Source organism: Barbus barbus (genome assembly GCF_936440315.1).
Source record: "Barbus barbus genome assembly, chromosome: 23".
NCBI lineage: Eukaryota > Metazoa > Chordata > Actinopteri > Cypriniformes > Cyprinidae > Barbus > Barbus barbus.
In genome coordinates, this window is record NC_136751.1 from 6,555,728 (window position 1) to 6,573,540 (window position 17,813).

Here is a 17,813-nt window from a genome sequence, read left to right on the forward strand (position 1 = left end):
GAGCCAAGTGATCGAACACCTTGAACAGCTCCTCCGAGAATGCCTCAAAAGATACACAGCAAGCCTGCTCGCCATCCCACATGGCCGTGCCCCACTCCCTCGCTTGACCCACCAAGAGTGTGATGACGTACGCTACCCTGGATAGCTCCATGGGGAAACAGGAAGGCTGGAGAGCTGGAGAAAATCAGTGAGCATCGGGACAGAAATGACCGACATGAGTTGGGCTCACCCGAGTAAGGAGCGGGCGGATTAAGCCGCGGTTCTGCGTGGCGAGGAACTGCTCCTTCCGGGCCAGCAGTGGGTGCTGCAGCCCGAGCCGCAGAAGAGCTGACCTGTAGCTGGTCCAGCCGTTCCACCAGCTGGTTCAGTTGGAGCGAAACCTCTGCATAGGCGCGGTGAGAAGCCTCAAGTTCTTCCTGCTGCCGACCCAGTAGAATGCCCTGCTGCAAGAGGGCTCGGCACAACTCCGTTTCCTTTGCTGAAACCATTATGTGGTGAGTAGATTCTGTCAGGGTATGAGTAATAGAGGACTCAGATGCAGAGTAGAGAACGGCGAAAATTTATTTCTCGCCACAAAACACAAAATAACATAAACAATATTTAACAGCTGCTTAGGGAAGCAGAGATTCCAGAGCTGGCCGGCAGCGTCTGCGGACCATACAAGCTGCTGGATCTCCGTGCTACGAGTCCTGCCGCACAAGGGAACAGAGGGTCAGATAAAGAAGCGTAAATCTCACACAGAACACTCGCAAGGACAAAACAATCTACTCACAACGAGGAACATGAAAGTAGGGACATATAAGGGAGTGGGGCAATGAGCGACAGGTGGGGGAGAGTCAGCTCGTGATCCGTGCATTCCCGCTGCACCATCAGCACTGATTGCTCAGACCACGAGCTCCCGAACCTGACAGATCAACACAGACAGCAAGAGGAGCCAGGAAGGCACCCTGAACCGTGACACTTACTATAAACAGAGCTAACTGGACAGTCTGTGTAATTTTACACTAAAAGAACGAGCCATCTTATAATTAACAATGAAAAACGTAAACTGACATTCCCAGATTCCCTATATAACACTTCCCATTTGATGTTTTTTGATAATTATGCTTCTCTGTTTTATTAACATTTAAATAAAATATTATGTTTATGTAAATTTATGCTCAAACCATAAAGCTTTAAATGTTGCTACTATATTTTTACGGTAATACCAACTGCGGTTTTTACTGTAAAGTTTACAGATTTTTTCACAATATAGTATAATGTAAAACTGTCATTACACATTGAGATGCATCAAAACTGACAGTTTCTGATTCTGATCTTTAAATCTTCTTTTGTTTGAACTTAATGTATAAACGAGGCGGTAGTTTCACATTTTACTCTTGTGAAGATTTGTCAGGGTAAGTTATTTTTCCCCTAAAGTCAAACTCTGTATAGACAGAAACCGTAAAATCTTAACCACAAAAACCTACTAAACAGTTCCACCGTTATTGGTCAGCAAAATAGAAACCTTTTGTAATGCCCCAATACATGGACATTTGTCTCAGTGTATGGGGTCAGATATGTCCACAGTATGTCTATACAGTAAAAAATCATTTCAAAACAGCAAGAAAAAAATATTTTTTTTTATGATATGAACTTTTCTATGCTGGCAAAAGCTGTCTCTTTAAGTGTAGGCCAGAGAATAAATCAAAGGAAATGTCAGGGGTTAGGGCATCATTTGGGGGTTGTTTAAGAGTGCATTCAAGATGGGTTTGCTAGTGTCCTGCCTCGTATTTTTGAATGTGCACATGTGCCCAACACAAACAGATTCCATATGTGCTATGTGCACACAAAGTTCTTTAATGGACGAGAAATGACCCCGGATTTAGAAAAAGGGAAGAAGAAAAGGAAGCCAGCATAAAGACACAGAAGACACCAGCTGTACTATGTAATTATTCCAAAGTTGACATTTACGATGTTTGATGAGATCATCTGAGTGCTTGGATTTACATGGCACATAAAGAGAAAATGACTTAAGGTAAACATCCCCGTCTCAGCAGCTATCATGACCTCTGACCCGTCACAGTTTGCACAGCGTGGCCGTTTTCCACTATGGACGTGGCTATAATGGAGGGCGTATGTCGGGCTCTGCAAAGTTAAATATCTACACTGTTAACAATACAGTTTCCAAAATGGTGTTTTTGCAGTAATGCCATAGAAGAACCATTTTTGGGGTCTTAAAAAACTGTTTTTTTCTCAGTGAGAAGAACATTTTAATAATCCAATGTACCTTTTGTGCAATGTAAAGTTTCCTTGAATGTTAAAGGTTATTCATAGAACCGTAAATGCCAATTAAAAGCTATATTTTTAAGAGTGTACTGTATTTTAGTGCTTTCTTTATTGATCTCTACAGAGAACTTTGACTTGTAGAGCAAGGTTGCTGTTAACACATGCATAAATAGTTTTCCACTGTGGTAACCTATACCTTCTTCTCAAAGTCATAAATGTAAACCTTGATCAGGATCAGACATACTTTTCCTATCCCGCTGGGCCACTTCTTCCTCATAATGTCCTGCATCGAGGCAGAGGGAGGATGACTGATTTTTCCTTCTTATTTAATCTAACTTAGAGCTGGGGATTATCAGCAGAAAGCAATATAAATAATTTATTACATTGTCTATATACACTACTACTAAAAGTTTTAAATATTTAAGTTTTTATGTTTTTGATATTAGTCTCTTAATGCTCACTAAGGCTTAATTTATTCAGTCAAAAATACACTAAAACGGTAATACTGTGAAATATTATTACAATTTAAATATTTATATTTTCATATATTTTAAAATATAAAAATATTAGAAAATAAATGTATCCCTATGGTGGCAAAGCTAAATTTTCAGCAGCCATTACTCCAGTCTTCAGTGTTAATATGCTGATGCTTGGTTATACTGAAATTGGCAACACCAAAATGTAACAATATAACTGTGGATGTGAAAAATGAATCGAGATAAAGAATTAATCACAATATAGAGTTATTAAGATGGTCACTCTAGTGGTCACCTGCACATACTATTTCTTCCAGGTGTTTCAAATGAGTCTCTTGTAAGCACTTGTGTTCAGCTTTCATTGAGAAAGCTAAGGCTAATGGCCATTAACACAATTGCATGGGAAAAAGTATCAACACCCCCGCTATTGCATATGATAAAGCATTATGAAATCGTCCATGTCATGTCATATGACTTTAGTCAAGTTTGGCATGTGGACTGGCATGTGAAGCCAAATCCAGTGTCATTGCTCAAGTGAAGAGAAGTGCTGAGTGAATGGATACATGTTGCTTCATAAAAGTATGTGTTTATGTGAGTGACAGACGGACGGAGAGAGCTTTTTTTGAAAATAAGCTCATTTTCCAACTCCCCAAGAGTTAATCAGTTGAGTTTTACCGTTCCTTTAAAAGAAGAAGAGCACAAGAGAAACTGTTGAGGACTTTACCTTCTTGTGAGGAAGAGTTGTCTGGGTCATGGCCAGCTCAAAGCTGTGAGCTCCCGTCAGCTGTGTTCTCTCCCAAAGTTTCCTCAGCTGCTTAACACGCTCATCTTGACAGCACAATGCCTCGCTCACTTTACTCTGCACACAGACATGATACAATGCTAGCTTGCCAAAATACACACTACTTATAATTAGTGGTGTTTGCTAAGAACTCAATATTCATTTCTCTACAAGAAATGAAAAAAATCCTAAGGGTCATATTGGGACGTCTGGAAACACTACTGAGTGGACTGCTTTTGCTAAAATAAATCAGAAATTATTTGAGAGACTTGACATTGTAGGATTGTTGGGCTCAAATTCTTACTGTAATATGTAATATTGGAAAGAAAGAGAGATGTGGTGATTTACTGCAAGGCTACTAGTTTGGAACAATAGCTTGTTACTAGAAAAGCTATACAAGTTCCTTGAAAATCTACAGCTAAGCTACCCATCATGCTCATCCCACCAATAAACATAGCCATAACAGAAACCTCTACAAATCACTAGATCTAAGTAAAACCATGATTTAGCCTACCTATAATAATTTTTAACTAGAGTGAACACTTGTAATGTCCTCACTAGTCAGTTGTCAAGACATATCATTGCATAAGTAAGGACATTCGGCCTTCAAAATAGTTAAATAGCAAAACAAGTACAAATACACACAGTGCCTCACATCTTGTGCCACAAATCATGTGACTGTTACCTGCAGTGCCAGTAGCATGATTTGGATCCAGAGGTGTGGCTGACGGCTACACAGTGAGAAACAGGACTTCCCGTACAGGCAGTAGTGTCCTTTGAGTGGACAGGAGAAGGACAGCTTGGCTACACAGCCACGATGTGAGTCTGGAGCACAAACACACACATAAACACAGGAGCATGTATTGCTTACGAATTCCTTCACCAGAAATGGAATCTATTTCCCCAAACCACAAAATATCCTAAAATAAACTCCCAGCAGCTAAACTGCTCCATCTTTTAATACAATAGTGTAGTCAGACTCCAAACCACTGCAGAAGTGTTTGTCAGTGAAACCAGACACTCATAACGTTTTAGGGAAATTTAGACCCGTAGATCATTTACTTTGTTTATACTGGCATTTTATTGGCCCAGTCCAACTAGTCTCAGCTGATACATTTGGTCAGTTTGCATGTTGGTCACATGGTTGGGAGGTTTATTTTATTTATTTATTTGGTTGTGCTATTTGAGACTATCCCACCATGCACTGTAGATATACTGACATTCCCATCAGCCATTGTGAAGCCTGTATCGGTAAACCGCTACTCATAACTGTGTCATTGTATTCTGCCTATTGATTATACAAATCACATAAAATCAACCTCTCTGTAAACATCATTAATCATCCATTCTCTTTGGCCGTCATTGACACTAAATAAGTGAAGGAGAAGAAGAGTGAAGTTAGTATTATGTTGCGTTTATGTTTTTGGGTTTGTATATGTGACACTGCCAGTTTAGCATCAGCCTGAACGTCCCTCAACTCTCCATATGTGTTTATGAAACAACACTTGGAGCTTAATTATGATTTGGTTCTCATATTCTTTTTTTAATGTGACTCAGTGACATGTGGATTATGCATCAACTGTTTAATGAAAAAAACAACAATGAAAGAAGAGAGAAACTGTAGTTGGGCCTCTTAGAATAACTAAATCCTGATGCGCTGGAGATAAATGAGTGTATTCTTGTAAAAGAAAATGAGTTCACGGAACTGGGAAGATAGAAAAAGACTAGCTTCCGCGAGACAAAGTAGAATGCAGGCAAGCAAATTGCACTTCGGAATTAATGGTGTTGATGTTTGTTTCATCTTAGTGATTCAAATCTTTTGACTGTGTTTATTAAAAAGACTCAGTCCGATTAGTTCACTCACTTGTTCAGTGACTCTTTCTGTAGGTAACATCAATATACCAGTAGATGACAACCAGTGAATGTTTTCTATAGAGCAAATCATTGAATTACTTACTCAACAGGTTTGTTCTTGCATGTTTATAGATCTCCTAAGAGACTCTAAAATTAGTGTTTAAACATTATAAACTTTTTATCAAAAAATAAAATAAGGTGCTACGAGCATTGACTTAAATTATACAAAAAAGGCATGAGTTATGTATTTTTTGCATATTCATAAATGAGCTAGACTCTTCTACCTAACAGACATTTTCTCATGTAGTGAAGAGGCATGTTTGTTCAATGGGTTCAGCCAATGAAATGCCTCTTCACATCCATTTGCTTGCTCTAGATGTGCGCTTCAAAATGGACTAAATGATAAAAATATATCATAAATGACTAGAGCAGAACACCAGAGATCTGTTCTCTGCTTGTGAAGTCTGCCAATACTTGGACTCTGTTCAACAATCTCACACAATATCCTTTCTGACAGCTTTACCACACATGACTATGACAGTAGCTGATCCTCCATGATGTGGTGAGTATGATTGCACTGAATCCCTCACACTGACACACACACACAAGCGCACTCATATGTATTCTGCCGGTTCAGCAGGTCGCCGACTGATCGATTACCTTACAGTTTCTCTGTGGGAGAGCTGTTGAATAATGTGAAGGGGAGGCACAGACCCTGGCCAGTGCAGGGTAGATGTTAAAATAGATTTGCATCTGGATAACAGAGCCAAGCTGCCCCTCAATCTGTCTGCCACCCTCAGCTGAACTATATATGTCACATTCAATGCACTAATAGATGATAATCAGTGGTGTTTGAAAAGTCAAGCATCTATGTTCATACTTATGGGTTTGAACAAAAACTTAACTTTATGAATTTAACTTAAACATGTAACTCATCCTGCACTGCACTATTGATATGAATCAAATCATTAACTTTTTCTAAGCTACTGAACTTCTAGATGCATCATGGACAATACAACAAAAAAAAAAAATCAGAACAATTCAATAGATTTGGGAATGAGAGTCCAGAGTCAGGAGAGCTATATTCTTCATATTCTTCATATTGTGTGTGGTGGTTCACAACAGTGACAGAATATTACTAATTTATCAAATTAATATGAAAAAAATGAAATTATAATTTTAGTAGGTGGCTGCAAGTCACTGAGTCATTCAATAAATTTGTTCAAACAGCTGAATCATTCAGAAACAAATCAAGTCACTGTCTTTATGATTCATTCACTAAAATCATTTGTTCAAGATCGCAGATTCATGCAATAGTGAAACACTGTTGCTCGAAGATATGTAACGGTTCTGCTGTGGCTTTGTTTGAAACTATTTTCATTGGCCAAATACAGCAAAAACAGTTAATACTGTGTCAAAAATGTAACTCACTTAATATTAACTAGTTAACTGAACTGTATAATAAAATCAGTATCACATGTGGAATTAATATTCTGAAAAAAATGGCACTTGTCTTATGATATTGTGCAACAATTCTGGATTTGTGCCGGGGTAAGAACCACTTTCTCTACAGAAAATGTCAATAAGCAATGTGATTGCTAATATTAATTAACATTATAATCATGTTATAACTCATGTTACAATAAAAAAATACCTCAAATCTGCTTTATCGCATACTCTGTGGTGGCCAAGAAACCACACCGTGGAATGGGCTGATGAATGGCTCAGTGAACATCATCCTATTTGCTAAGTTTAATGGTTTCATGTGCGCACACAAAAGTCTGTACATTTTTTATTTTTGCATCAATCTTTTTAGAAGCTCTGTAATAAGGTGCTAAGAATATCATAAGAAGAAACCCAAAACAGTTATAATTTGATTTTTTGCATAATGAAAATATGCACATTGAATTAATTCAGTCATGTTTGACAATCACTTTAAATGCTTACTCTTTTATTATCGAAAACTAAATAGAGGCAAAATTCTGGAAATGCAAATATTTTTCTGTACTCTGCTTTCTTTTTTTCATACTTTTCCAGACCTGGAAATTACTCAAATCAAATTCCATACTTTTCCAAACTGCATAAGAACCCTGTAGATAACTCGACATGGCATTCCAATATGTAACTGGTGTGATTACATTTCTAACATATTTCAAAGTATGCCAGGAAAATGGTCTCCTCCGGTTGCTAAAACAACAACAAATAAACTGAACTAGAAGCTGACCTGAAATTCAGTCTTTTATAAACACATTCATGTCCAAATTAATTTCCACGTCCAAAGTCATTTCTGGATGAGAGTTTTCCTTCTGCACTACTCATAAATGCATGGTATTTTTTAAAGCGTTACTGAGTGGATTGCTCTAAGGTTTGACAGGTTACCTTCAATGACACAGTGCTCAGGGACGGGGATTTGCTTGATCATTTCTGCACAGAAGGTTTTGATTTCTTCCATGTTGTCTCTTAGGTGGATCCAGAGTCGATCTCCCTCCCGGGGATCTCCAGCCACCACCTTTCGCCCCTCACTGTTTGGAAATGTGTCAGGTTGAGTCTCTGTGAGTTTGTGGTTCTCCTGCAAGGTTGTGAGGGCAGAACCGGTCTCTGAACTGGGAATGGCCTCACAGACATCGAGTTCTGTGCTCAGATCCACCCCTTCTCCCTCTGGACTGCTGTCAGAGTTAATGGATCGTGTGCGTACAGCATGAAGAGCCAGACTCTTTGACCTGAACATGAGAGAACAGCACACATCAAAATACAAAAATCAGTCAATTTATTTTAGGCTGCGAGTTATTAAAAAGTGCCATACTCTACTAGAAGATGCATGTAGTATTTATGTTTTTGCAGTGTTGAATTTTGCTAAATCAAATTTAAGACTTTAAGACAGCCATAAATAAAATTAATACCATACGTATATAAAGAATGACGAGAGCTATTTTAAAAACCTTCACCATACAGTCTACCATTCCTTTCCATGTGCAAACATATAACACTACTGCAGAAAAGCAGGTTTGTGTGTCACAGACCATTCAATAAGCTTTACAATCAGAATAGCAAATAACAACAAGGCATATCAGTGCAGAAATTTGATTGACTATTTGGCTGGATAGCCATTTCTAGTTCTAGTTCTAGTTCTAGTTCATTTCTAGTTCAGCAATCAGCAAAAACTTTTTAATTTAATTCTAAATTCCCACAGGTCGGGCCCACCTGTTGAACCTCATCTCTCTGCACTCATCTCGTGCTGCCTGACCCAGACTGTGGCGCCTCTGAGGACTAGGAGAAGCACCCTCTTCCTCAAATTCCTCCACCTCATCACCCATCTTCTGCTCGAAAGCCTGGATCTTCACCTGCAGGCGCTGGTTCTCAGCAAACATGTCAGAACCAGACTCGGCTTCACATGACCTTGACAAATCCTGCATCTTCTCCTCCTCTCTGACGCACAAAGATAAAGCCCAAGTTCAAAATGAAATACAACTGCACTGTCTAGTGTATACTGAACAGTATGCACTGCATACTTTTTAAAAGCAGTATTTGAAATAGTATTAGCAGTAGGTAACACTTTATTTTACAGTGAACTATTACACATATTTCATTACTACACTTACTATATTAATAACAGTAAATTCTGCATAATCAACTATATTAAACCCTAACACTACACTGTAAAAAATATATATTTTTAACTGTGAAAGACTCTAAAAATGCTACAATAAAGACCAGTTAATTGGTTACCGGTAAGTCCCTTTACTATAAAGAAAACTGTAATAGATCTAACAGGAAGTTTAATGTAATGTTACAGTAAAATACTGTTAAATGTACAGTTTGTGGAAGTTAAAAAGAACAGTCAGATTATAATTTCCAGTGTAAAACCATAAACTAACATTTCCAGAATTCCCTGTCTGACACTGACATTATGTTTAAATAACTGGGTTTCTTAATAGTTCATGTTATCAGTTTTATATATATATATATATATATATATATTAGGGTTTTATGCTACAACTCATGTTGTTTAATTCATGTTTATTGCATTATTTTAATGTTGTGTGTTATAATTATGGTGTTTTGTATTTTTGTGTACTACACTGTGCACTATATACTGGTACTTACCTCAGCTTGAAAAGCTACTTGTAATGAACTTTATTTCTTCCTCCTATTGATATTAATTGCTTAATTTAGGTTTAATTTACATTTTAATTTACAGTCTAAATTGCAGTTTGAATGCAGTTCATTGTCAGTAAACAAAAATACAAGACTAACGTCACTTAGTCTCAGCCTCAGACGGAACGTTGGCTAAACGTCTGATGCATATGGCACACTTATCTGGAAACACTTCAGGAGTTTCGAAGTCTTCATCGGATTGGTTGAATTATACAGGATTTCCGGGAGACGTGTGTGTCGCGTTCTTTAAAGTTCCGCCTGGAAACAAAAATGCCGTGGCACCAAACCCCCTCGCGAAAGAAGAAACCCATCGTGTTTACAACTGATGACGAGTGCTTCTAAAAATCTAAATCTAAAATTGTGTGTTGTGTGTGACTACCTGCTAAGCGTGCTGTCAGCCTCCAGCTTGCGGCCCAGCAGTCGAGCGATGGCAGTGAAACTGTTGCTCATGCGGTAGATGTCTTTTCCTCCTCCACCCAGGATGGAAGTGTAGCGATCGGTCAGGCAACGGATTTCCATCAGTAGTGTGTGATGGGCGCTGTGCTCCATACTTGCTAACAGTGATACCAGATACTGCAGCGCCCCGCGAGCCTGGACCTGCACACAAGAGGTCAGATTTGTGTGACAGGTGTGACACTTATGTTATGGCTGCCGAACATTTAGCTTTGCCATCACAGGAATAAATTACATTTAAATTACATTAATACTTATATTATAACATAAAACAGATATTTTAAATTTTAATAATATTTCACAATATTTGTTTTTACTGTCATTTTTAATAAATAATTCCAGCCCTGGTAAGCATAATGGTGTGCACACCAGAAGTTAGTTTAATTATTCGTAAAGTAGATTACTTACAAAGTCAATGCAAAGGATAGAACCGACACAAATTCCTGTCAGGTGATGCGAAAAACGCAAATTGGGCGATGCAATTGCAGCAAACTTGCAAAGCTGAAAAATCGAGCGGAAAATTAGCATGAAGCGTTGTCGTGCAAGCCAGTCAGTAAAGAGCTTATTGACATGTCTGGTTGTATCAGAAAATGAACATTACGTGATTTTTTATTCAAGTGACACGAAAAACATCCCGTTAGTAATCTAAAGACATAACGAGATGAGAATATTTGCTTCACTTTTGGTGTGCATACACCATAAGTGTCTTCTTTCAAAAACATTTTTAAAATCTTACCGACCCCAAACTTTTGAACAGTAGAGTATAAAAATAAGTAGTTCCATTCAAGTTGAATTTTTAGCCATATGAATTCACATTAACTAATAAGCTGTAAACCAATAAATAATAATAAAAAAATCACTTACTGATTGTTATAATCGATAATACACGTTATTCCTAAACATTTTAATAATTTATACTTTTTAAATGTTTTTGAAAATAATCATTTAAGCCTTTCAAAAAGTACTTTATTAAAGGAACACTCCACTTTTTTTGAAAATAGGCTCATTTCCAACTCCCCAAGTGTTAAACAGTTGAGTTTTACCATTTTCGAATCCATTCAGCCGATCTCCTGGTCTGATCAAGGAACTTTGCTGCCATAGCACGGGTATAGCAGGTGTAATTATATTACGCAACGCCTAAAAGTAGTCCCCAGCTAAGTAACTAGTTATGATATGCGAGGGACTACTTTCAGGTGTTGCGTAATATCATTGCACCTGCTAACGGTCTAATCAGATTCAATGATCTATGCTAAGCTACGCTAAAAGTGCTACAGCCAGACCCGGGGATCGGCTGAATGGATTCGAAAATGGTAAAACTCAACTGTTTAACTCTTGGGGAGTTGGAAAATAAGCCTATTTTCAAAAAAAAAGTGGAGTGTTTCTTTAAAATGTTGCAGTAATCGTACTGAATGACTAACAGGTACCTTAACAGAATAAACAGTAGATGGATGGCTTATAAAGCACAAGAAACCTGGAACAAAATTATTGGAAGCATTATAGGACATGTAGTACAATAAATAATATTTAAAAATATTAAGAAAGGTCCAGAAATAGAGTAAGATCACAGCATGATGAATTCCATGAAAGGAAGTTTCTATAAATGCCCACAACTGGGACTACATTACATCTTGCACAATGGGTGTGTGTCTGGCTGTGGCTGTAAGCATATCAAAACACTATGTTCCATTCCTATTTTAAACTAATATGGGGGTCTGATTCAAAACATGTTTTTTGCCCAAGTCAAAGTGGTGACTCAAAGCAAAAACTAAATCAAACTGAAAGGGGGAATAATAAATTATCATACTGGCATCAGCAATTGAATTCCCCTTTGAAAACACAAGATTTGTATATCATGATGTACTACTAATGTGTCAGTCAAAAACTACCTCTGATATCATATACAGACTGTTCTGTCTCCATCCCATGATGCAAAATCTCAAGGTCTAAAGAAACAGTTTATCCATCAACATGAAAAAAAACTACTGTAAATAAGAGATTATGATGTCATGTTTCATTAACTGTTCTTGTAAGTAAATTGTATTTATAGAGCACATTTAAATTCAGCTTATACTGACCAAAGTGCTGTACAAAACAATCATAAAGTGCAGTAAAGTATAAAATAAAATACAAATTAAAAGCCAAGATAACAATACTAATCCATAATCCATAAATTAAAATTCAGGAAATGCCATAGGATAAAGATGCTAAGGTCTAGACTTAAAAACCGAAATAGACGGAGCACTCTTAATGTCAGGTGGCAACTGATTCCATAGGCGTGGCGCAGCTACTGCAAAGGCTCTGTCACCTTTAAACTTAAGTCGTGACCGTGGGACATATAAAAGAGCTTTATTAGCAGATCTCAGGGACTTAGGAGCAGAATTAAACGAGATAAGATCAGAAATGTATGATGGGGCTTGTCCATTAAGTGCCTTAAAAACAATCAACAAAATTTTGAATTGAATTCTAAAAGAGACAGGAAGCCAGTGGAGCGACGCTAAAATTGGAGTGATATGATCACGTTTTTTTGCACCAGTTAACAATCTGGCCGCTGCATTCTGGACCACCTGCAAACGAGCTAGTGCAGATTGGGGAAGACCTAGGTATAAGGAATTACAGTAGTCTAATTGTGATGTGATAAATGCATGGATCACTTTTTCCAAGTCTTGAGAGGAAAGTGTTGATTTAAGTCTAGACATGATTCTCAATTGATAATAGTTGTTTTTAACAACTGAGCTAATTTGCTTTTCAAGGCAAAGCTCAGAGTCAAAACTAACACCTACATTTTTTGCATGTGACGTAACCAGAGGTGGGTAGTAACGAGTTACATTTACTTCGTTACATTTACTTGAGTACATTTTTTGGGTAACTAATACTTTTAGAGTATATTTTAAAATGGGTACTTTTACTCTTACTCAAGTATATTTTTAGAGAAAAAACGGTACTTTTACTTCGTTACTGTGGGCGACTCTCCTCTCGTTACTGTATCTTAATGCAATCCAAGTTAAAAATGCTTCGGTTTATTCCAAACGCGCCGTCTACTTTTCTCTGGGCAATGAACGATGCCCATTCGCGAATGATTCATTCTTTTGAGTCGATTCTGTTTAAAGGCTTTATCAAACCAGTTGGCAAACCAGTGAGTCTCTGAAGCGGTTCTCACTCAGATAACAGAGAGTTTAAGAACATCAAGAGCGCTGAAGACGTGACTTTGGATTTACAGTCAGTTGAAAGCAAATCTGCAAAGGCTTGTTTGCTAGAGCTATATGAAGATCTTTACCGCGTGTGCTGTCTACTGTTCCACAGGTATAGGCCACGATACCATTATGACATTACCAGTTTGTTGTACATGTACCTTACATTAAATACAATGTATAATTTATACATTAAATAAGCTGTCACAGAGTATGAAATGAACACCCGCGGAACCCGCGTTAGCTCTGCGCAGCGGCGCGCGCCTGTTCTAGACACAATTAATATTCATATTTTTACAATATTTACGCTTGCAAAAATATAGGCTACATTTGTTTACATTTTGCAGAACAGAAGATCCGTCAATATGCATTTGTTTCGTTATGTTCAGAGCAGTCATGTGAGGCGTTTTCAGAGGTTTCAGTGTCAGAGGTTATAGGATAATACATAATTAATTTACTTTAAAATATAATTTAATTCAGTGATGCAAATCAGAATTTTCATCAGCTGTTACTCCAGTTTTTGGAGTCATATGATCCTTCAGAAATCATTATAATATATCGATTTATTACCAGTGTTGGAAACAGTTTTGCTGCTTAATATTTTTTGGAACCTGTGACATTTTGTTCAGTATTCTTTGATGAATAGAAAGCTAAAAAGAGCAGCACTGATAATAAATCAACATGATTTCTGAAGGATTATGTGACTCTGAAGACTGGGGTAGAGGCTGATGAAAATTCTGATTTGCATCACTGAAATAAATTACATTAAAATATATATATACAGGTCCTTTTCAAAAAATGTGCATATTGTGATAAAGTTAATTATTTTCTGTAATGTACTGATAAACATTAGACTTTCATATATTTTAGATTCATTACAACACAACTGAAGTAGTTCAAGCCTTTTATTGTTTTAATATTGATGATTTTGGCATACAGCTCATGAAAACCCAAAATTCCTATCTCAAAAAATTAGCATATTTCATCCGACCAATAAAAGAAAAGTGTTTTTAATACAAAAAAAAAGTCAACCTTCAAATAATTATGTTCAGTTATGCACTCAATACTTGGTCGGGAATCCTTTTGCAGAAATGACTGCTTCAATGCGGCGTGGCATGGAGGCAATCAGCCTGTGGCACTGCTGAGGTGTTATGGAGGCCCAGGATGCTTCGATAGCGGCCTTAAGCTCATCCAGAGTGTTGGGTCTTGCGTCTCTCAACTTTCTCTTCACAATATCCCACAGATTCTCTATGGGGTTCAGGTCAGGAGAGTTGGCAGGCCAATTGAGCACAGTAATACCATGGTCAGTAAACCATTTACCAGTGGTTTTGGCACTGTGAGCAGGTGCCAGGTCGTGCTGAAAAATGAAATCATCTCCATAAAGCTTTTCAGCAGATGGAAGCATGAAGTGCTCCAAAATCTCCTGATAGCTAGCTGCATTGACCCTGCCCTTGATAAAACACAGTGGACCAACACCAGCAGCTGACATGGCACCCCAGACCATCACTGACTGTGGGTACTTGACACTGGACTTAAGGCATTTTGGCATTTCCCTCTCCCCAGTCTTCCTCCAGACTCTGGCACCTTGATTTCCGAATGACATGCAAAATTTGCTTTCATCCGAAAAAAGTACTTTGGACGACTGAGTCCAGTGCTGCTTCTCTGTAGCCCAGGTCAGGCGCTTCTGCCTCTGTTTCTGGTTCAAAAGTGGCTTGACCTGGGGAATGCGGCACCTGTAGCCCATTTCCTGCACACGCCTGTACACGGCGGCTCTGGATGTTTCTACTCCAGACTCAGTCCACTGCTTCCGCAGGTCCCCCAAGGTCTGGAATCGGTCCTTCTCCACAATCTTCCTCAGGGTCCGGTCACCTCTTCTCGTTGTGCTGCGTTTTCTGCCACACTTTTTCCTTCCCACAGACTTCCCACTGAGGTGCCTTGATACAGCACTCTGGGAACAGCCTATTCGTTCAGAAATGTCTTTCTGTGTCTTACCCTCTTGCTTGAGGGTGTCAATGATGGCCTTCTGGACAGCAGTCAGGTCGGCAGTCTTACCCATGATTGCGGTTTTGAGTAATGAACCAGGCTGGGAGTTTTTAAAAGCCTCAGGAATCTTTTGCAGGTGTTTAGAGTTAATTAGTTGATTCAGATGATTAGGTTAATAGCTCGTTTAGAGAACCTTTTCATGATATGCTAATTTTTTGAGATAGGAATTTTGGGTTTTCATGAGCTGTATGCCAAAATCATCAATATTAAAACAATAAAAGGCTTGAACTACTTCAGTTGTGTTGTAATGAATCTAAAATATATGAAAGTCTCATGTTTATCAGTACATTACAGAAAATAATGAACTTTATCACAATATGCTAATTTTTTGAAAAGGACCTGTATATATATATATATATATATATTTTGAACGGCAGTGTGTGTGTGTGTGTGTGTGTGTGTGTACACATACACATAACATAAATGTAATCTATATATCTAAATAAAAATAGACTATATTCAGTACCTATATGATCCAAAGTAACTAGTAACTAACTACTTGCGTAGTTTTTTTATCCGGTACTTTTTTACTCTTACTCAAGTAACTATTCAGACTATTACTTTTACTTTTACTTGAGTAAATATTTCTAGAAGTACTTTTACTTTTACTTGAGTACAGTTTTTGGGTACTCCACCCACCTCTGGACGTAACATATGGAGTGAGACTGTCTTAAGTTACTAACTATAGATTTTCTGGTTTTAGAGGGACCAAAAATAATCACCTCAGTTTTTTCATTATTTAGCTGGAGGAAATTATTCGCCATCCAAATTTTAATGTCCTTCAGACAGTCCATAAAAGGCTGCAGAGAATGTCTAGATTTTAATGGAACGTATAACTGAGAATCATCAGCGTAGAAATGAAAAGAGATTTTATATTTCCTAATTGTATTACCAAGTGGAAGCATGTACAGATTAAAAAGTAAGGGCCCCAGAATGGACCCTTGAGGAACCCCACAAGGGAGAGAAACTGACGATGAGGAAAATTGGCCGATAGCCACTGAACGTGTCCTGGATTTAAGATATGACTTAAACCACGATAATGCTGTATCCTTAATACCTACCCAATGTTCAAGGCGTGACAAAAGGATGTTGTGATCAACTGTGTCAAAAGCAGCACTTAAATTCAATAAAATCAAAACTGCATTTTCACCAGTCAACCACAAGTAGTAAATCATTCATCACTTTTAGCAAAGCCGTTTCAGTGCTATGATAGGTTGCAAAACCTGACTGAAATGGTTCAAATACCAGAGTCAAATTTAAAAATGGAGGTAACTATGATTGGACAACTTTTTCCATAACTTTTGAAAGAAAAGGCAAATTTGAGATGATAATTATTCAAACATTTTACATCAGCATTGGGCTTTTTAAGCAGTAGGTGGACAACTGCATGTAATGCAGGAACAGTGTCAGAGACTAAGCAGGAATTATAGGACCACAATGGAAATAAGCCCTAGGGCTTTATTGTGTTATCCTGACTTTGTTTTTTTTTTCTGTATGTTTTAATGTATGGTACAATTGGTGTATCGTATTTTTTATTCAGCAAAAAAAAGGGGTCAAATAAAATCAAATCATAATTGTTTGCGTGCTAGAACAAATTATATCAAAAGAGCCTTTAATGATATCAGAAAGAACAACATCCTGGGGCGAGGTTGTAGATTTCACCTGCATCAATAAGTTCCTCAGATCAAACAAATACACTGTCTGAAAGCTATTAAATTTGGCTGTATTAACTGGACATTCAAGCAGAGTGTTAGAGAAAGAAGGAATAAGGGAGGATCGAATGCCATCAATCTTTTCAATGAAAAACTCAAAAATCTCTCACATATGTCAGCAGAAGGTTCTGCTTCATTGGAAGTACAGAGATTAATTATTGAATTTATAGTACTGAACAGGATTTTAGGGGTATGAGAGTATTTACTGATAATATCAGAAAACAATTTAGCTCTTTCCTTTCTAGCTGCTTTTTGAAAGTTCACCAGGGAGTTTCTAAAGATTTCGAAAGAGACAGTAAGATGATCTATTTTCCATCTCCTCTCTGCTTTCCGACAGATCTGTCTAAGTGAATGGGTGGTATCATCTAACCATGCTGTGATTTAAATTTTGGGGATTTATATTTAAGAGGGGCTATAGAGTCCAAAATAGCTGAACAAGATGAGTTAATGAGAGAAATTAAATTTTATGGGCTTGAAGATTGCTCAGCAGCAGCTAAAATTGCAGTTGAGACATCATTTGTTTTATACATATCAGAAAATTGATTTGCAGTGAGAGAATTAAGAAAACGAGAATAAACACCTGCATTTTTTGCAGCATGTGTAGAACTAGATAATATGACATTGAAAACAATAGGCTTATGGTCTGAGAAAGAAGCATCGTCAATATTAATATTATCAATGGGAAACCCATATGACATAACCAAGTCAAGAGTATGTCCAAGTACATTTGTAGCCTTATCAACATGCTGAGTAAAACCAAAAGAGTCCAAAACATGAGTAAACTCAGTGACCATAGGTTTTCCAGGACAGCAGATGTGAATATTAAAATCACCCAAAATTAACAGATGATCATATAATGTAATGATATGAGATATGAAATCAG

At 37.5% G+C, this 17,813-nt stretch overlaps 1 protein-coding gene across 1 annotated transcript in view; it reads right to left on the bottom strand.

The window, feature by feature from the left end:
- veph1 (ventricular zone expressed PH domain-containing 1) overlaps positions 1-17,813 on the bottom strand; it is a 110,352-nt gene that overhangs the window by 32,038 nt on the left and 60,501 nt on the right. Inside the window, exons 7-11 of the mRNA XM_079373981.1 lie at positions 9,914-10,131; positions 8,581-8,805; positions 7,759-8,099; positions 4,211-4,350; positions 3,469-3,603 (exon numbers count right to left, since the gene is read on the bottom strand). Coding sequence (XP_079230107.1) covers positions 3,469-3,603; positions 4,211-4,350; positions 7,759-8,099; positions 8,581-8,805; positions 9,914-10,131 — 1,059 coding nt within the window. The remainder of the gene's footprint in view (positions 1-3,468; positions 3,604-4,210; positions 4,351-7,758; positions 8,100-8,580; positions 8,806-9,913; positions 10,132-17,813) is intronic.